Source organism: Balaenoptera ricei, chromosome 14, assembly GCF_028023285.1.
Source record: "Balaenoptera ricei isolate mBalRic1 chromosome 14, mBalRic1.hap2, whole genome shotgun sequence".
Lineage (NCBI taxonomy): Eukaryota > Metazoa > Chordata > Mammalia > Artiodactyla > Balaenopteridae > Balaenoptera > Balaenoptera ricei.
In genome coordinates this window covers 68,091,032-68,111,303 of record NC_082652.1, presented here as the reverse complement: position 1 = coordinate 68,111,303, position 20,272 = coordinate 68,091,032, and the positions used below count along the sequence as shown (strand labels likewise).

The 20,272-nt window shown below is 34.5% G+C and overlaps 1 protein-coding gene across 5 annotated transcripts in view; it reads left to right on the top strand.

Moving 5' to 3' along the window:
* The window catches only part of SMAD2 (SMAD family member 2), a 97,696-nt gene extending 83,298 nt beyond the window's left edge, over positions 1-14,398 (top strand). For all 5 annotated transcript variants that reach the window (XM_059894514.1, XM_059894513.1, XM_059894516.1 and 2 more), the window contains 5 exons: positions 5,054-5,107; positions 6,301-6,513; positions 9,605-9,742; positions 9,926-10,070; positions 13,313-14,398. In XM_059894514.1, coding sequence (XP_059750497.1) covers positions 5,054-5,107; positions 6,301-6,513; positions 9,605-9,742; positions 9,926-10,070; positions 13,313-13,436 — 674 coding nt within the window. In that variant the 3' untranslated portion in view covers positions 13,437-14,398. The remainder of the gene's footprint in view (positions 1-5,053; positions 5,108-6,300; positions 6,514-9,604; positions 9,743-9,925; positions 10,071-13,312) is intronic.
* Positions 14,399-20,272: the final 5,874 nt, after the last annotated feature.

The window sequence follows — 20,272 nt, the reverse complement described above, 5'->3', positions numbered from 1 at the left end:
CACTTTTTGGTAAAAAATATAATTTTTTTTAGTGTTTCTGATATTTTCTTATTGTAGGAGCAAGGTTTTTTCCAACAGTCTTCTACATTCTAACCATAAGGGGAACCCTATAGAAGGTACTAATAAAAACAGAAGAGCAACTGTATTCTCATTATGAACATAATTCATGCTTGTAGAAAATTTGGAAATACATAGAACATAATAAAGAAACATGAAGGAAGTATGTATTTTTAAACTGGAATTGACATAGTACCTATTTCTTTTATTTTTGCTTAATCTCATATTTTTACCATTCTATGTCAAATAAAAGTTAAACAGTATTTTACAGGTTAAAATTATGTTGCAACATTTTGAATTATGCAACAAGTGGATGTTCATTATAAAAAATTAAACAGGTAAAACAAGAAACTTTAAACATTATATATAATTCATAAAAAACAGTACTGCAATGAACATCATAGAAAGATAGGTAGAAAGTGACAGAGGAATTTGCACCTAGGATCTCAGATTCTAGAAATTCTGTTCTTAACTACTGCACTAGACTTCCTCTGGCTCGTTTCAGATGACATGGGGAGAAATGCCTGCTTTTGCAATATATTGCTGAGGTAAGACTTGTTTGGTGATTAAGTAGGGATATGGTTGAAGGAATAATCCATCATGATTCTCAGTTTTTTGAAGGGTTTGTGAATGTGATTCGTCTGTGTATTCAGTAAATGAGATTTTTTTAAAGCATATGTTTAAGCCTGTTTTTGGTATAAAAACAAAATCGTAGATAATTTTAGTTCTTCGGGATTATCTCTGTAATATGAATGCAAAGATAAAACTAAATGATTTTAAGGCCTTTAACTTTCCTGTCCTTCCATATATGCCTTTTGAAAGAATAAGTCTATTTTTATTTTCTTATTTGAATGATAATAACTTATGGTTAGTTAACACACTGAAACTTATAAAAGTAAAATATACATTTCTTTGCCATTAATTTTGCTCAAGAAATTCAAAGTAATTTTAATATTTCTCAAAAAGTTATAAAATAGATACTAAACATGTAACATCTCATACCAAAATGAATTCCATTTGGAGAAAATGCTTAAATTAAAAAATGAGACTCTAATTTCTAGGACATGTGTTGAAGAATTTTTTAAATAATCTGAGCAAGAACTATGCAACATATAAAACCATAGAAGAAAAGGTTGATAAATTTGAATATATAAAATTGAAAATGTTACCACTGCACACCTGTTAGAATGTTCAAAATATGAATTCTGGCAAGGATGTGGAGCAGCAAGATCATTGCTGATGGGAATGCAAAATGAATGGTACAGCCACTTTGGAAGACAGATTGGCAGACTCTTACAAAGCTAAACATACTCTTGACCATGCGATCAGCAGTCATGCTCCTTAGTATTCACCTAAAATAGTTGAAAATTTATGTACACACAGAAACTTGCACATGGATGTTTATAGTGGCTTTATTCATAATTGCCAAAACTTGGAAGCAACCAAGATGTCCTTCAGTAAGTGAATGAATAAATAAACTGTGGCATATCCAGACAATGGAATGTTATTCAGTGCTAAAATGAAAACTGCTAAATAAAGGCATGAAAATACATGGAACCTTAAATGCATATTACAAGTCAAAGAAGCCAGTCTGAGAAGACTATATACTTTATGATTTCAGCTATGTGATGTTCCAGAAAAGGCACAAACAACTATAGAGACAGTAAAAAGATCAGTGATTGCTAGGGGCTAGAGGGCAGGGAAGGATGAACAGGTAAGCACGGAAGATTTTTAGGGAAGTGTAACTATTTGGTATGATACTACAATGGTGAATACATGTCATTATACATTTGTCAAAATTTGTAGAATGTACAGCACCAAGGATGAACCCTAATGTAAATTATGGGCTTTGAGTGATAATGATGTCTATGTAGGTTCCTCAGTTACAATAAATGTACGTTGTGGCACGCGACACTGATGGCAGGCGAGGTTATACATGTATGTGTACATGGGTATATGGGAACTCTTGTACATTATGCTTAATTTTGCTGTGAACCTAAAACTCTAAAAAATAATGTTATACAAAATTTTTTTTTACTTTGAAAGACCTACCAAAACAAACCAAAAAAACTTGGGGAAGTATTTGTAAATGTATGACAAGCCTAATAACTGATTTCTAAATTTAAAACCTACAAATAAAGAGGAAAAAAACAGTAGTTAATAGAAAAGGGACATGAAGAACATGAGTGCACTATTTATAACAAAATAAAAATAAGTAAAATTTTAAAAAATCAGAGTTGCCCCATTTAAACCTTTCAAATTGTTACATGTCAGAAGGTAGTGACATGGCATGAAGAAACACTAGCTCATAAATTGTTGGTGGGTCTAAACATTTTGGGAAGGTACTTTGGTACTTATAAAAGTTTAACCTCACGTTCCTTTTGATCTAATATTTCCTTGTTGAAAAAATGTATCCTACAAATATCTGCGAACTTGTATGCAAGGTTACGTGCACAAGGGTTTCTCTAGATGTTTTAACTGCAAGTAATATAAACTAGCTTTAAATAGTGAGATTATTACTTCTCATAACTGGAAGTTCCAGACTTCAGTAGAAGCATGTATATACGAATAACTAATAGGTTAATCCTCATTTTACCTGGCTCTGTTCAAGAAAAAAGTTTCTAGAAAGTTCTGTTAGCTAATAAATGTTTAGCTTAATTTAAGTTCTAAAAATTTTATATATGATGATAATCAACTTTTCTTTTCATAATATATAGTTGTAACTTTTATCACATCTGACTGGACTCCTTTTAGTCTAAACTAATGAACTGTGACTCTACTGGTCACGTCTTATAAGTATTTAATAGAGGGAGTAAACAGTTAAAAGATATGAAAAATTGGGCAGTTTCCTCCATTTCTAATAGTGGCTTTGTTTATTTTATCTCAGCTTCAGGAAACAGCAGTGAGTTTTAGTTCATTGTTCTAAATATATTTTGACCTTTCATAGCTGTACCTGTTGTGACTTGCCAACAGATTTTTCAAACTGAGGAATAAAAAAAGAACATAAGAACTTTGTTATGGAAGGCTGTTCTGTCTTCTCAAAAATCATTATCACCTGTTCTTTATTTTTGATTCATTAGTTTATGTGGGAATTGCTGTTTCACCTGTGTTGCCTGGTATTTTAGGTCATGGTTATAGTGTGGAGAGGGGAGAGGTCTACAGGGGGCATCTGACCTTATTCTACATCTATGCCATTGCTGTATTTTTAAAGCTTGGGAGCTGTAAGTCATGCTTTTTTGGGTAACATTCTCAAAATATGTAGAGAATAATGATAAGAAAACAAAATTTATCCTACAATTATAATATTATTTAACAACAGTTTACAACAAATATGTTTTAAAATTTAGTTGCATGAAATTGAGTGAAGTAATCTCTCAGTCACTGTTTTTCTTGTGTCTGTGGTTCTTCCTTCTTTTTCTTATTTTATGTGTTTGTGCCCCCTCCTCCCTTATTTTCTTGATTAGATTTAGCCAGTTTACCTAAAACTGGAAGAAATGAATACTTTTCTAAGAAAATATAATTTACTGAAACTGACTCCAGGAAATAGAGCTGTCTGAACAGTCAACCTTCATAGAAGAAATAGAGAAGTGTCTTAGAATAAACCCTAGAAAATTTTTAACTGCAAAGAATTTCACACGGGAATTCTACTGAAATATTAAAGAATATGTTATTCCAATGCTAAGTAGTTTAAATAAACTGTTACAGAGCATAGAAAAGACTTAAACCTTTTAGCTTGTCTTTATGAGACAGCGTAATATTTGTGCTTGCAACATAGATCTACAGACCAGTATTGCTTACGATTATTGATGCACAATTCCTAAATAAAGAATTTTCTCTCTCTCATCCTCACAGCCAGCGTCATACTTAATGGGCAAATACTAGAAGTAGTTCCTTAAAGTTAAGAGTAAGCCAAGAATTTCTGCTATCACCACTGTTTTATCAAAATGTGACATACCCCAAAATGATTGATAAATTATATCACATAAAAGTTTTTTTGACACTGCTTAATCAAAATTGGGATGAAGAATCATAAGCCAGGTGACCAAATATTTGCATCCCATACCATGAAAAGACTAATATCACTAAAACATAAAGAGCCTTCTGTAAATCAGTGAGAAAAGTGATCAACACCACAATAGAAAATTGAGCAAAAGAAAAAAACAGACTATTCACAGGAAGGAAATAACATATAAACAAGTATACAACTGCTCAATGTCATTTATAAGAGAAATACAAATTAAAACTATACTTGTTAAGACCTTGTTCTTACTTATCAACAATAGCACATGAGCCTCCCCTATTTATGTTGTTACTGGGAATGTAAACCGGTACAACCTCTATAGATGCCAATTTTGGCAAAATTTATCAAATTACAGATGGACAACCCTTTGATTTGGCAGTTTCTCTTTTAGAGCCTACCCTTCAGATACAATTGAGAATATGCATACTTGTGAGATTAGTTATTAGAATCTTGGTTCTTAAAGCAAAAGATTGAAGATAACCTGAATATCCATCAATATGGGATCATAATATTCCATAATGTAATGTTATGCAGCCAATAGATGGATAGATGGATGGATAAATAGATACGTAAGTAAAAGGGAAAGATGTCAACATCTCTGATAGAATAAGTAATAATAAAAGCAAAGTTCAGAACTGTGCTACCATTTGTACATAAAAAGCAGGAGGCACAGAACACAATATATTTGCTTATATGGTTTGAAGAATATTTCTGGAAAGGTACACAAAGAACTGGCAACATGGGATGCCTTTGGAAGAGGGTAGCTTGAAGCCAGGACTTTTTTGTATCTTTTATGTATTGAAGCTTCCAAAATTAAACTTCCATTAAGCAGCTGTATATTTTGAATTCTTGGTATGTAAATTATCTGTATTATCTGTGACCATTACAACCAGATACAATCAATTTTATTATTATTTGGTCAGAACTTATGGAAGTACTTTTACAGCTGTTTTAAAATTGAATCTTTTGTTTCAGGATCTCCAGCAGAACTGTCTCCTACTACTCTTTCCCCTGTTAATCATAGTTTGGGTAAGTTGCAGATACTTTTCCCCTACTGTTTTTATACCTTTTTAATTAAATGTCCTTTCTGGTAATTATTTTCCATATATATGAGAAAGAGATCCCAGTGAATAATCAAATGATTGTTCAAATTAGTGCTTTCTAAAAATGATACTGATAATGTGCCTCAATATTACTAAAACTCTTTTCTCCCGGCACATATAAGAAGTTAATAATCTTTTTATTCATGGAAATCATATTCATTATTCATGAAAAATTTTCTTATATGGCTAGATTTTTATGTATATATTTAGTTTCTGATATATTTTATAATAGCAATTATTCATATGAGATGTGTGTATAAATATATATAGACATATATCACTCACATATGTACATGTAGTATGGGAGATTATATATATGTGATAGCTAATACATACGTATATACATGTATATACGGTCTGTAGTTTATTCTTGGTCTTCATTTTACCTATTTCACGATTTCTTTTCAGTTTCTACACATTGGAATTTATTCTACAAAATTGTCATTTTTTCCCCATGATATTGCTTATGATGCATTTTAGTCAAAATTACAACACTTTAATACATGTGATCCTCGTTTTCTCATGAAATATGTAGATTCTTTTGATTTATATTCTGTTTCCACTTGCATGCTGTATGTTTTCTTTTTTTTTTGTATGTTTTATTACTTTCTGTTTCTTGTGTATATTTGGGTTTTCTATTTTTGTAACTAGGGTAACTCAGTGAGAATCTCATGTTAAAATAGACAAATGTCAAATATATGTCATATTTTGTATCCTATCATGACATTTTTTTTTCCCCTGTGGCTTTTGACTCATTAATCCTTGCTTCAGCTTTGTTCTACTCTGTCCTAGCCAAAATTAACTTTATAATGCAAATTGACTGTGGCACAAGCAGGGTAAAACTACTGTTAGAATAAATGATTCACCATAAAGTCTAAGAAAGCTGTTTGAAGATTAGAATAACTTAATGAGATAGGGGAAATTTGAGAAATTGAAAATCCGGAGTGATCTTTGGAATCTGGAGTTCGTGATGTAGATGTTAAGTCTGTTTCCTGGGCTGTTGCCGGTGTAGGCTGGCATAGAACATGTAAAAGTGATGATATTCAGTCTATTCTTGGCTTGAGGTGGCTTGAATTATTCACACACATTTCTTTTATGTGTTTGTTTTTTCTGCCCCAGATTTGCAGCCTGTTACTTACTCAGAACCTGCATTTTGGTGTTCAATAGCGTATTATGAATTAAACCAGAGGGTTGGAGAGACCTTCCATGCATCACAGCCCTCACTCACCGTAGACGGCTTCACAGATCCATCAAATTCAGAGAGGTTCTGCCTAGGTTTACTCTCTAACGTCAACAGAAATGCTACAGTAGAAATGACAAGAAGACATATAGGTATGTTTTTTTTCCTTATGTGAAAAACCAATGCCATATACTCGTAATGTGAGCATTATGTGGTTTACCACATCAAGAGATTGTGTGCAAAAAAGCCTGCCTTCTCTCTCTCACCTTAAGGGCAGTCATGTTTAAGTGCACAGCTTCACAGCTTTTAGTAGATCCTGGTGATCATTCCATCTGCGAACTTTTATCTTGAGCTTCTGTTAATTTGGCACCCTCAATACTGGGAAGTCCTTCAATAAATACGTGTTAAAATAACTTTACTTTGCTGAGCCTCTACCAGTCATAAAATTGTCATGTTCAGATTTTAGGGATGTAATTTTAACAAATCATGAATTTTTTTTTTTTCAGTTTGTTTACGTCTCCTAGTTTTTTCCCCCTTTCAGTGAATTCATATATCAGATCTGCACACTATTAATCTGAAGCAGGATATCTAAAACAAGGACTACCATTTAATTTGTTCAAAAATAATTCATAGAATCTGAAAATGTGGTAATCCCAGGCACCCTTTCAGCAAGTTGGTGAGGTGAAAACAATTTTCACAGTGGTACTAAGATGCTGTTTGCCATTTTCACTCTCGTTCTCTCTTGACTGTACAGTGAAGTATTCCAGAGGCTTACAAGGCTTATGATTTTGCAAGGAATTAAACGTAGACTCTGATGAGAATTCTACTGTCTTCTAGAACTTAAGCCAGACATTAAGGATATTTGCAAAAATATAGAACATTGCTACTCTTCTCACTGATTTTTTTCTTTGGTTTGCAAAATGGTTATTTTTCATAAACTTGTTTATGTTAATATGTAGTGGGTTTATTATTTTGATTTTCAAATGAATTAATAAATTTTTTTGAATCTCAGTTTTCACACATAATATGGTAAGTTTGCATAGATGTAATCCACATAAACAGCAACTCTTTGGGTCATCAGTATTTTTTTGACAATGACGTAAAAAATAGTTTGAGCACCACAAAAATAACTGAACATAGTTCTCATCACCTTAAAGTAACTTCTTTTAATAATAATTAGCTTCTGTTCATTTAATTAACCGTCACTCGTATGAGAAATAATGCTGATCACTAAAGAGTCAGTGTGATATTGCAAGTACTAGTGACTTCAGAGGTCTGTTAGTTGGCTCCATGTGGAATTTCTCAAATCTTGCTTGATGTATAAATTTTATATAATCTTCCTAAGGTACTCAGGTATCTTATAGGTGAGGAAGGCCTCTGAATATCTGCCCTCTTTTAACTAAAACAGTTCTGAATTTTCCATGTTCTAATTAGGACTCTGCATAAAAATTTAACAAAACGTTTACCCTACCTTATTTACTTCTGTACAAAATTTTAGATTGCTGTAATTATTGGATCATCTCTTTTTACTTTTGATTTCTAGTTTATTGGGTGCTTTTGATCAGAAACTATAGCCTGAAAAATCTCTACTTTTTGGACTTAATGTTTTCCTAATGGTCAAGTGAACAACTTTATTTTTTATATAAGTATTCTGTAGTCATTAAGAGAACAGGGCACCAGGTTCCATATTTATGTAGTAAATCTGGCTTGTTGGTTTATATTAATTTTCTTTTGCTGCATAACATATTACCACACATTTACCAGCCTAAAACCACACAAATTTACTGTGTCACAGTTTTTGTGGGTTAGGAGTCTCCTCAGGGTCTCACAAAGGGAAATCAAAGGGTCAGCTGGGCTGTGTTCTCATCTGAAGCTTGAGGTCCTTTTCCAAGCTCACAGGTGATTATTGCAGAGTTCACTTCCTTGAAGTTGTGGCACTGAGATCCTCATTTCCTGCAGATTGTAAGCTAGAGGCTGCTATCAGCAACTAGAGGCCACCTGCGTGGCCCCCTCCATCTTCACAGTTAGCAGTGAAGACTCTGTTGTGTTGAATTCCTGTTGCTCACACTTTGAATCACTTTCACCAGGGCCAGCCCAGTCCCTTTTAAGGGCTGTCACCTGATTAAGTCAGGCCCACCAAAGGTAGTCTTAGTTTCTTATGGTCAGTTGATTTGAGAACTTAATTACATCCGAAAAATCCCTTTAAGCAGTATGTAGATTAGTGTTTGATTGAATAATTGAGAAGATAAATACATCAGGGTGAGAATCTTAAGTGCTATCTTAGAATTCTGCTTTTCACAATTTTTTCTTTAATCTTTGTATTGCTAATATTTTATGTATATTTGATCTGCTAATATTTTGTGTATATTTGATCTGTCAAATTCTGAAAGAGGTATATTAAAATCTCCCAATATAATTTTTTCTTATCTAATTCTGCTTATATAAATAGGGAGCTGGTTGCCCCCATAATATATATAGTTTTAAAAGGGGCAGATGACTCTAACCTCTTGATAATTTTTATTACCTTTTTTCTTTTTTTTTTTTTTTAATTTTTTTTTTTTTTAAATTTTTGGCTGTGTTGGGTCTTCGTTTCTGTGTGAGGGCTTTCTCCAGTTGTGGCAAGCGGGGGCCACTCTTCATCGCGGTGCACGGGCCTCTCACTGTCGCGGCCTCTCTTGTTGCGGAGCACAGGCTCCAGACGCGCAGGCTCAGTAGTTGTGGCTCACGGGCCTAGTTGCTCCGTGGCATGTGGGATCTTCCCAGACCAGGGCTCAAACCCGTGTCCCCTGCATTAGCAGCAGATTCTCAACCACTGCGCCACCAGGGAAGCCCTATTACCTTTTTTCTTAACCATAGTGGGCTCTTTAAAGAAATACTGTTTATTATAATAAAGGCATATTAATCCAGACATTAGTTAATTCCTTCAAATGAATTCTTTTATTTATTTAGAAATAACTGTAATTTGTATGAAATTCTTTATTTTGCTATCCATTCACTTTTCTGCATTGCTTAAGTATTTTTGATAAGCACGTACTATCTTTACAAATCAATAAAATCATTTTTAAAAAATACTTGGAAAAGTGTACAGTGGTATGTTTCAAAGTTAGATTTCAGAAAAGCATAGCTATGGAAAAAGTCATCAAAATACTTTATGTCATTTTACTATCCTCTGAGAAGACTCTTTGAAAGTCATGCTGAAATAGTAAATGTTGTAAAACTAATTCCATATATATTTTGTTTTAGGAAGAGGAGTGCGCTTATATTACATAGGCGGGGAAGTTTTTGCTGAGTGCCTAAGTGATAGTGCAATCTTTGTGCAGAGCCCCAATTGTAATCAGAGATACGGCTGGCACCCTGCAACAGTGTGTAAAATTCCACCAGGTATGGATACAACAATGTAAATAAACCTATCGTATCAACTTGCTGAGTTTTTCTTTGCTATTACTTTTAGGAATCAGGAGATGATTTGCATGCTCATATTCTAATATCTGTAGCCCTTTTAAAATGATTTTCTAATAGTAATATTCTTTTTACATAATTTTTAAATCTTTTTCTCCATCGTAGGCTGTAACCTGAAGATCTTCAACAACCAGGAATTTGCTGCTCTTCTGGCTCAGTCCGTTAATCAGGGTTTTGAAGCCGTGTATCAGCTAACTAGAATGTGCACCATAAGAATGAGTTTTGTGAAAGGGTGGGGAGCAGAATACCGGTATGAAATACATATTCGATTCTTAAATTTCCACAACGTAATTCTTTTTTCTTTCATTCTTTGTATCTTCTGAAGTTCATGTGTATTTATTTTCCTTGAGGTTTATAGAGTTAGCAGATCTTTATGTAAAATAACAAAAGAAAGTTGGGGGCCTCTGGATTCAAAACTATTGCAAATTCCTGTGCTGGCATTATGGAACAAAGAATTAAAACATGTATGGATGGGTACTGTAACAGAATGCAGAGTGTTAAGTACCATAAATGGCATATTGGAAGGCTTATGTCAGTTCATGGAAAGAGATGTTTCGCTGGGGCTGGGGGAGGTAGTGATGACACAGGGTCTGGGTTCCGAAAGATGCCTAGGATTTCAGTAGTCACAGGTTTGTGGGGTGGAAAGTGATGATCCTGGCAGTAGAGTACAGTTCAGTTTGACTGGAGTATAGAAAGTAAAGAAGAATAAGGCTGGACAAATAAGTTGAGACAACTTCAGTATAAGGTTAAAAGGTGGAACTTCATTCAGTAATAGAAGGGAGTACTTGTTAGGTGCCAGGCACTGTGCTGTGTTTTAGGTGCAGTATCTCACGCCTTTCAACATGGCTAAGAATTACTGTTGCTGTTTTTATCCTTTCTTTATAAGGTTGCAATCTTTCTAAGGTAAAAAATGGTCCAAACTAATGTTTATTTGGAAATAGGCTTAGAAAAGATTTGATAGTTTGCCCAAGGACACATTCTAAGTGGTAGAGAGGGGACTTGAGGAAAGCTCTCCTTGACTCTTCACCTCTTCTCTAAGGATAGTAAGTAGCAGTTACGTAATTGAGTTTTACCAAAGCTAATCTGTCATCAAGGGATAAGATAGATTACGCCATTGATAAATTAAACAATTGATTGGATTCCACAGCAAAGATAGGGAATACTTCATCAGCATATTAAAGAATGAAAGTATAAGTAAAATACTTAGTCTTTCTTCAGTTCACATTACTTACTGTCTGAATGTCTGCTTAAGAAGATATTCATATAGAATAGTAATAGTACTCCTGTTTCATTCAGCAGTTTGGGCCCTTCTTCAGAATTTATTTCATTGCATTTGAGCTTGATTCCCTGTCTTAAAGTTTTGTGAGGTGTATGACTTTTGTGATGGTGAGATTTGAGATCTACTGGTTTGAGTACTTTTGTAAAAATATATTATGTGTTATATATGTATATCCTAGAATGAAGACTTGTCACTATTTTGTCCAAGTTATGTTAGTAGAAGAATTCACTTTTTGACTTTGCTGTAGCTCTCTTTTGTTTTAATCATTTCCCCTTTGAGATGTGATAACTTTAAAGAATGCTGAGCTTCATTTTCCCTTTGGACTTGGATTGAGTTGATATTAAAATTAGATTCAGATAGTACCATCTGATACCAATTTATTAGGTCAGACATTTTTTTTTCTCTTCAAAAGATCATAATGTTGAAGAACATGGTAGAAATTCAGTGGAATTAAATATGAATTGCATAGGTCAGGGAGAATTCCATGTGTATCTGTGGGTCTCCTGTTAAGACCAGTTTTGATTGGTAGAGAGAGATACTGCCCTTCATTCACTGTGGACTGTGCTGTTCTTTAACCCAGAGCTAATTTAAAATCTGTATGAGAAGCAGTAATATACAGTATGTTTTCATGGATAATGGAGTCAGGTACATCTACTTTGGATAATAAAGTAGTTTCCTTTAACATTTACAGATCAAAATAAATCAAATACCCATATATCTGTGAACTGTGGAACCTTTTATCCTTAATGACACTGGTGCTAAGGAGATAGATCTAATGGTTGGATTTCTAGAACTTATTTTTTAGTTTCTTTAGTGCCAGCTTGATTGCTTAGCATAAAAATCAGGACATGTAGTAAGCAGAAAATATAGATGTGTAAAGAATTCATAGTTAATTGAGAAATATGTCTCAGTTAAGTGAATTAGTACTGAAGTGAATTAACAGGTGGGGGACACATAATGTGTGTCTCAGACCCTGAGACAAGGGTTTGCATGCAAAAGGTTTATTCAGGAAATGGAGGGAACACTGGTCAGGAAGGAGGAAGTAGGGAAAAGAGGGAGGGAGGAAAGGCAGCCAGTACCATTCTTAACCCATCTACTCTAGTGGGTGGGTCACTAGAGCTATTCCCTTAGGAAAACCTTGGAAAACAGTAAAGAACACACAGAATTATCCCACCTAGAGAGAAGGGAAACTGGACGCTTAAATGCCAATTCCTGTGTCATTGAGGTCTGTTCCTGGGGATGTTAATTTCCTGGCACTTCTGATCTGCTATATATGTGGACAGAGCAGAGAAGTTCTCAGGCACAGAAATGCAGATGCCTACAATTGGAAATTGGCTAGAGAACACTGAAAATCTGAAGGGTATAGTGGGGCACTGACACCATCTGCTACAGAAAACCACATCCTTTGAAATACAGTTTTAAATTATATTGAGCATGTGTCACATGGAGGTGAAGAGTTGATAATGGCCTTTTCTCATGTTTGAAGGGCTGTCATGTTGAAGAAGCAAGCAGACTTACTGACTTATTGTATATAATAAATAAGAACTAAAATCAGTATGTGGAAGTGACAGGATGTCATTGAACAATTGTGATTCCCAGAGGGTAGCTCATTTTGTTTGAAGTACTAAAGGTGTTTCTTATTAAAAAGCCTGCATGATTTTGCTAAAAGGGACGTTGGTTGTTGGCTTTGTCAGGGAAAGTTGAACCCCAACTCTTAACATTCTGTGATAAGCTTGGGTCAGAATTCTCTTTTGTTTTGATATACTTTAAATTTGAATCCTGTTCCATTTGGACTTCATTTGCTATTTGAGTATCTTCTATTCTGTGGATGATTAATAAGTAGGGTGACTTTATATATTCTGGTTTGCTTGGGACAGTGCTCGTTTATGTCTCTTGCCCTGGCAGTGATTATTTATAGTGACTACATTCTCTCTTAAAGGTGTCCCATTTTGGACGGTAAATATAAGGTTACTCTACTAATTTTAATTTGAGGGGAAAACAGTGTTTTTTCTCTCTTTAAAAGAAAAAAAGTCACATAAGTACTTTGAGGATTAAACAGTTTTCAAAATAGTAGATATGCAAACTTGATACTCGTTCAGAAAAGAATCTAGGTTTTAGTATATATTGATACAACCTTTTGATTTATCTAAATTCTTCCATAGCCATGTTATTCTTTTAATTTCATAATTATTTTTCTTGCATTCTTTTAACAGAAGGCAGACGGTAACAAGCACTCCTTGCTGGATTGAACTTCATCTGAATGGACCTCTACAGTGGTTGGACAAAGTATTAACTCAGATGGGATCCCCTTCAGTGCGTTGCTCAAGCATGTCATAAAGCTTTGTCACCAGTCAAGTCCCATCAAAAGACTTAATGTACCAACTCTTCTGTCATAGTATTTGTGTGTGGTCCCCGTGGACTGTTTACTATCCAAAAATTCAAGAGAAAACAGCACTTGAGGTCTCATCAATTAAAGCACCTTGTGGAATCGGTTTCCTATGTTTGAATATTAGATGGGAAAATTAGTGTCTAGAAATACCCTCCCATAAAGGAGGAGAGAAGATTTTAAAGACTTACTGATGTCTTGTTGGGCATAAAACTGAGTGTCCCAAAGGTTTATTAATAACAGTAGTAGTTATGTGTACAGGTAATGTATCATGATCCAGTATCACAGTATTGTGCTGTTTATATACATTTTTAGTTTGCATAAATTAGGTGTGTGTGTGCTGCTTCTTGATTTAGGCAATCCTTTATAAAGTTACAGTACCTAATCTGTTATTCCCACTTCTTTGTTATTTTTGTGTGTCTTTTTTAATATATAATATATATCAAGATTTTCAAATTATCATTTAGAAGCAGATTTCCCTTGTAGAAAAACTAATTTTTCTGCCTTTTACCAAAAATAAACTCTTGGGGGAAGAAAAGTGGATTAACTTTTGAAATCCTTGACCTTAATGTGTTCAGTGGGTCTTAAATATTCATTCTTTTTGTGTTTGTTTACTTACTGCTAAAACCTTATGGAAATCTTTCCAAACCTCTCCTCCATTTATTTCCACTTTTGTCCTGATACCAAAACAGTGTAGCGTGACATCCATCACCAATAATGGTTGCACTGATACCGCCAGCACCAGTTAATTCTGGGGTGCGGTAACAAATCATATGGAGTAAGTCCCTTTGTCTTATACCAAATTTCAGTTTCAGCAGATGATAATAGACTTGTGTAACCTAGCAGTCTTTTGATTTATCTTTACACCTCATAAAAAATGCACAGGTGGCAGTATAATTATTTTCAGGGATATGCTACAATTATTTCAATATATTTATCCTTTTTAAAAATTCAGTCTATAGATATAAACACTCTTTAAAAAGGTATTTTAAAATATTTCAATAGCAAACCTAGTGCTCTTTGAGTTGAGTTTCATTTGATTTAGTTACCAGATTGTATTATGAAATGGACCTTTTGTAAATGTAATTGCTTCAGCAAAATACCTAGAAAAGTAATGCTGAGGTATGATCAGCAGGTAAAGGCCATCTGTTTTTAAGGTATGTTGTATTAAATTTATACAATCTATGTTATTTTACATAATTATGAATTCTGAATTTTAAAATTTGGGGGAGAAGCAGTTTAGCAAGTTTTTTAGCTTATAATTACCTACAGTCTGAGCTGTTCTTAACTAATCCTGAATATGTGGTGACTATTAGAACCAACCATGCTTTATGCTCTACAGTGACAGGAGATGTCAGAAACTCTGTTGGAAGTCCACCCTGCAGCAGATAATCCTTATGTTTATTGTTAACTCATTGCAGTTTAAACATTTCTTGTTTGCATCTCAGTAGAAATGGAAAGTAACCACTCCTGGTCCCCTTCTAGTAAGTTTTCATATTTTTAAAGACAGATTATCTTTGGTACTTGTTTTTTGAAACCATATTCACCTTTATCTACAGGTGTTATTTTCAATACTTTCAGCATTGCTTGTTTTCTATTAGATATTCCCCATTTTTCTATATTTGTGTATGCATGTATGTGTTCATGTAAACTTGGTATAGTAATTTTTTATTCATTCAACAAATATTTATTGTTCACCTGTTACGTGTGCCAGGAACTTTCTTAGCCTTTGGGTAAAGGTGAACAAGACAGATAAGGCCCTTGCCTTTGCTGAGATAGCAGTTTCTATAATGCTTAATTAGCTTATTTGTCTATGAAGGAGATAAAACAGGGTACTGTGATAAAGCATAGCAGGGGGAATGCTTCTGTAAGGTAGTGATGCTTGAGCTAACACTTCGGTGAGAAAGGAGCAAGCCATGTGGAGAGAAAAATAGGCATTCTTGGCAAAGAAAATGGCATCAAATGCAAAGGCTTATTTTAAAGGAAACTCATAATTTACTAGGTGTTTATGCTTTATACAAAAACCTCTACACAGGTCCAAACTTGAGGATCAGATTAGTTCTACAGTTTATAATAGTTGAAGGTGGCCTTACTTTGTGATAGATTGCTTCATGTGTCATTCTCACTAATATTTCCTCTTCCTCACGTCCTTACTGTAAAAAGTTTACACCAGGTCAGTACCATTTAATTGAACAACCCTTTCTTTAGTTCTGCCTTGGGCAAATTTTCACCATTGTAGTGACTGGCTGCTTGCTTCCAGATGTCCTGCTGCCCGATAATTATTACTTCTACAGCCCATCCTGTGGATAGAGTAAATGTCCCAGGTATTACCGCCGTCAGACCTGTTGGAAATGTGGAGGCTCTGCCCTTTGGAAGTGTTTACTTACTAGAGGACTTGTAGTGATGTTAGGGAACACTGTTCTTTGTCTGGGGGTAAAGAACAACTTTGAAAGTGGTAGAACATCCTGGCAGTTGCCCTTGCATTGATATGTTAAGCAAAGCAGTACCATCTGTAACATTTCAGTAGTGGATCGCATCTCTACAGTTATGGTGGGATTCTTCTGTACAGTATGAAACTGGGACTCACCTCTTTGGAAGCACCCATGTATTCAGTGGTTAGACCTGTCAAGCAGTTGACTTTGTGGTTGCAGTGGTTCATTTGTATGAGTGTGTTCAATGGTCTTCCTTGCTTTTTAATGTGATGCTGGTTTTGCATTCTATTTTGGCCACTGTGGCCTAATTTTTGCTGATTGTTTTTTCCCTTTATAGGGTTTGTTTTCATTCTTCTAAGTGATAAGATCTCCTCTCTGTAGAATTTTGTCTTTATTTAGATTAGCAACATCATTTAGAATTTCTTCTACACAGTGCTGGTAATTTCCTCAGTTTAACAACATGAGAACTGAATGATCATGCTTTCTATCACATTTCTAAGATAAATGGTGATTTTCACAGTGGATTACATACACCTTAGGGCTGGTTTAGGGAATTGGAGGCTGGTGACATTCCCACTGACTTTGGCCTGGCCAGTGGCAGCTTCATTTTTATTCTGTGTTGGAGTTCCACATAGGAACTCCAATAGAATGATTTCTTTCTTAAAAAATTTGTACTGCTTAAAAAAAAAGTTTGACTTTCCTGACTAGATTTGAACTATACCAGTTAGTGTGCTAATTGTACATTATGATATACATTCATTCAATAAACATTTATTGATGCCTGTTCTTTACCTACCCAGTGTGATAGATGTTGAGTAATAAAAAGATAACTGGGATTTGGTACTGACTCTCAAGCCATCTTAGTCGTGTGGGGTTACTTTCTCTCTCAGGACTTGTCACTTTGCCAGAAGAAAATCTGCCTAATTTTTCTTGAAAGCTATATATTCTTACTCTGTACTCTTATTCTGTATTCTAAGTATATATTTGCAAATTGTTAATATCGGGGGTTTTTTTAAACCTCATATCATATCTAGTTTTGCTTGGTTCATCTGTCCTTTAAACATTGCCAGATATTCTCCTTTGTTGAAATTATTTTATTGATAATTTCACTTTATTTGTGCCTTTATTGTCAGTTTCATCAAGACTAAGATTTTGAACTTGAAAAACAATCCGTCTAGTCTCTTGCTAGTTGAAATCAAATAAAAGAGTATATATACCCAGTTGGTTTCTCTACCTCTTCCAAAAATTGTCCAAATATACCTTTAACATCTTTCTTTTTTTAAAATAACTAAACACTTTGAGCATTTACTCAATAATCAGTGCCCTCCTGGTCTGGTTGATGGTGGGATGTAACGTAATGCAAGACAATCCTCACTGTACTTAACATCTGTCTTTATGTACAGCCTTTACTTTCATAGCTAAACATTCCAGCTTCACAGTTTGCCACCCCTCCACCATTCCCCAGTATCTCTTTAGATAACTAAGTAGACTGTGGACATAAGCAACCCGTGATCTTGTCTCTTACTCTGGTGCAACACGTTGAGGTTTAGACATAACACATTATTGCCCATTTTCTTTCCTTCGTGAACTTTATTTTGCTAAGTCCTTTATATTCATCAACTGAATTTTATTCTTCTTTCCCTTCTCTTGACAACATGTATCCCTAGTGGTTTTGCTAGTTGCCCTCTTCCTTGCCAACCATGTTGTTTCTGCATACATCAGAATGTTTCTCCTTTGAACTTTACTAAAGACCAAAAAGGGCGGTGCTGTTCAATCCCAGGGTCCTAATTTCTTCACCACAAAGGTTGACGTTGTTCAGATTGGTCAGTCACTTAAATCTTACAAATGGCTCAGAAATTCTATCCAGTTAAATGTTTTTGTGACGATAGCATACATTGTCAGATTCTGTTGTAAATTATGTTCAGGATTATGAACTTTTCCGGTAGTTAGTTGCAGCCAGTGATTTCCTCATAATACTAGCCCTGTTTCCACCTTGGGGCATATTGGGTGGTTGTATTTAGTACAATCAAGAGTAATAATGATAGTGTGTGGTGTCTAGAGGTTGTCAGAGTCCTATTGAATTCCTTTTATATCTTCCTTTTCAAGTTTTCATAAATATTTTGTCTGTTCAGACTACCTTTTGTGTGTGGGGATTGAGGGACAAATTATCTCTTGTAGTGGAATTCCTATGTTTGAAGCCTCAACCAGGAAATGTGAGCTATACTAGATATAGATAGCCTCATGATAGCTTTTATGATGAGAACTTGTCTAATGTGTTCACATAACTTCTTGAGTAGAAACTGTTTTAGCTTGGATATTATAGCTAACTTTATATATAGCATAACTGCCTTAAATCTTTTTAGTAGGAAATAAATTATAGAATGTGTATGTATGGATTTATATATACATATACACTTCCAGAAAAATCTTAACAGTAGGGGTCATTTGCATACATTTTAACAGTGTTCAATGATTCTATTGTTTAAATCTCATATCAGTAAAAAATATTTAAGTTTCTTGCAGACATTTTCCTTTCACGGACAGACCATCAGGGTAAATTTTTTATTCTGCCAGGGTCCTAATTTGGCGGTTCAGTTAGTATGCCATTTTTAGGCAGCTTGACAATTAAGAATCATAACTGGAACATCAAAAAAAAAAGCTCTGAGTGGTCTCTGGAAGGTACTTGCTTAAGGTTACCTTTTTTTTTTTTTTTTAAATAATGTTAGATTGTGTGTCCGCCACACCTGCTCTTTCCCCCCCGCCCCCCGGCATAAGACTGCTGCTTAAGATACCCTGGGAAGCACCACTACCAAGTCAAGTTTTCCTGTATTGAAGGGTAGCCTCAGGATGACTTTCTTAGCTGTGCTCAACAGAAATGGATTTTCCAAAGTTCTTTGGGCCATTTCTGAGTCACAGAGTATCTGACCAGAGTATATATTAGCCTCAAGATGACTTTCTTAGCTGTGCTCAACAGAAATGGATTTTCCAAAGTTCTTTGGGCCATTTCTGAGTCACAGAGTATCTGACCAGAGTATATATTAGCCTGAGTTAACTTCAGTGTTAATTGGTTTGCTGCCATGAGATCCATAATAGACCCAAAATTTCACCATTGATTGAGATGTAAGGGCCCTTTGAAAGAATAGTACCACTGATGTTAGGAGTGAGGATTCATTAACTCCACACAAAGGACTTTTAGATTTTTCTCCAACCAAATTTCCCCCCAAATTATATTCTTCTATCCTCTTTAAAAACAAAACAAAACAAAACAAAACAAAAAAAAAGCTCATACTTTCTATAGAATTTCCAGTTTGCTCTTTTGGGTGGGGAGTAGGGATTTACTTTCTCTTTCTAATTAAATATGCTAATTTATTGAACCATGAAATCCATAATATATTGATTTAAGGACAAAAGTGAAGTTTTAGAATTGTAAAAGTACTTAACTATTACATATTTTTCATTTCACACTTGACTGTTCTTTCTCCCTATGGCTTTAAAGCTTTTGGCTGTTTTACAGCGTTAGTCACTAGGTAACTTGTCATATTTCTGGTTCTGTTAGTCCTACCGATTACAATGCTGCGGCATAAAGTTAGTTCTCAGCATTTGTCTGTAGGAATAGAAGTCTTACTAAAGTCTTTTTCTTCCAAAGAGATTTTCCTTTCTCAGTAAGTTCCTAAGAAAATAATTGTTTGTCACTCTCTTTATTCACGTTCTTTGATTGTTCAAACAGCAAAAAAAAATGTTGGTGAAAACGATTAGGGTCCTTTTCTGATGAATGTATGTACCTGCATTAAGAATGTAGTCATTTATTGGTTTTATGTAACTAATATACACACAGATTAATTTTAATCAGGAGAAAGAATTATCACATACATAGCAAGTAGGTAACATGCATGGCTTTTACATTTTTTAAAAATACCCTATTTTTTGGCAAAATGTAGAACCCAAAATGGTCATTTCTTAGACCAACTTTACCTCAGGCTTCATTTTTGCTGTTTTGACCCTGGCCTTTAAGGCATTAATATTTATATCTTTTTATTAGTGATGGTGAAACTGTGACACTAACCATTTCTATACAAGACAGCAAAACAAGAAAAACTATAACGATTAAGATGAAAGCAGTTGTGTGGTTGTTGAGCTAGATCACAGCATTTGTAGGCAAAATAAAAACGTTCATATCTGAGAATTTTTTTTTTTTTGCCATTTTTTCCCAAGGCCAGACCTTCTGGTAGGGCACAGTTAAAAGTAACATAATTCTGGGCCTTTGTAATCTGAGGGAAATAGCCCCAGTTGGCAGTCTTCATGTTAATATATGAAACAAGAATGTAGGAAATAGTTGGCGTGTTTTCACCTAAAAA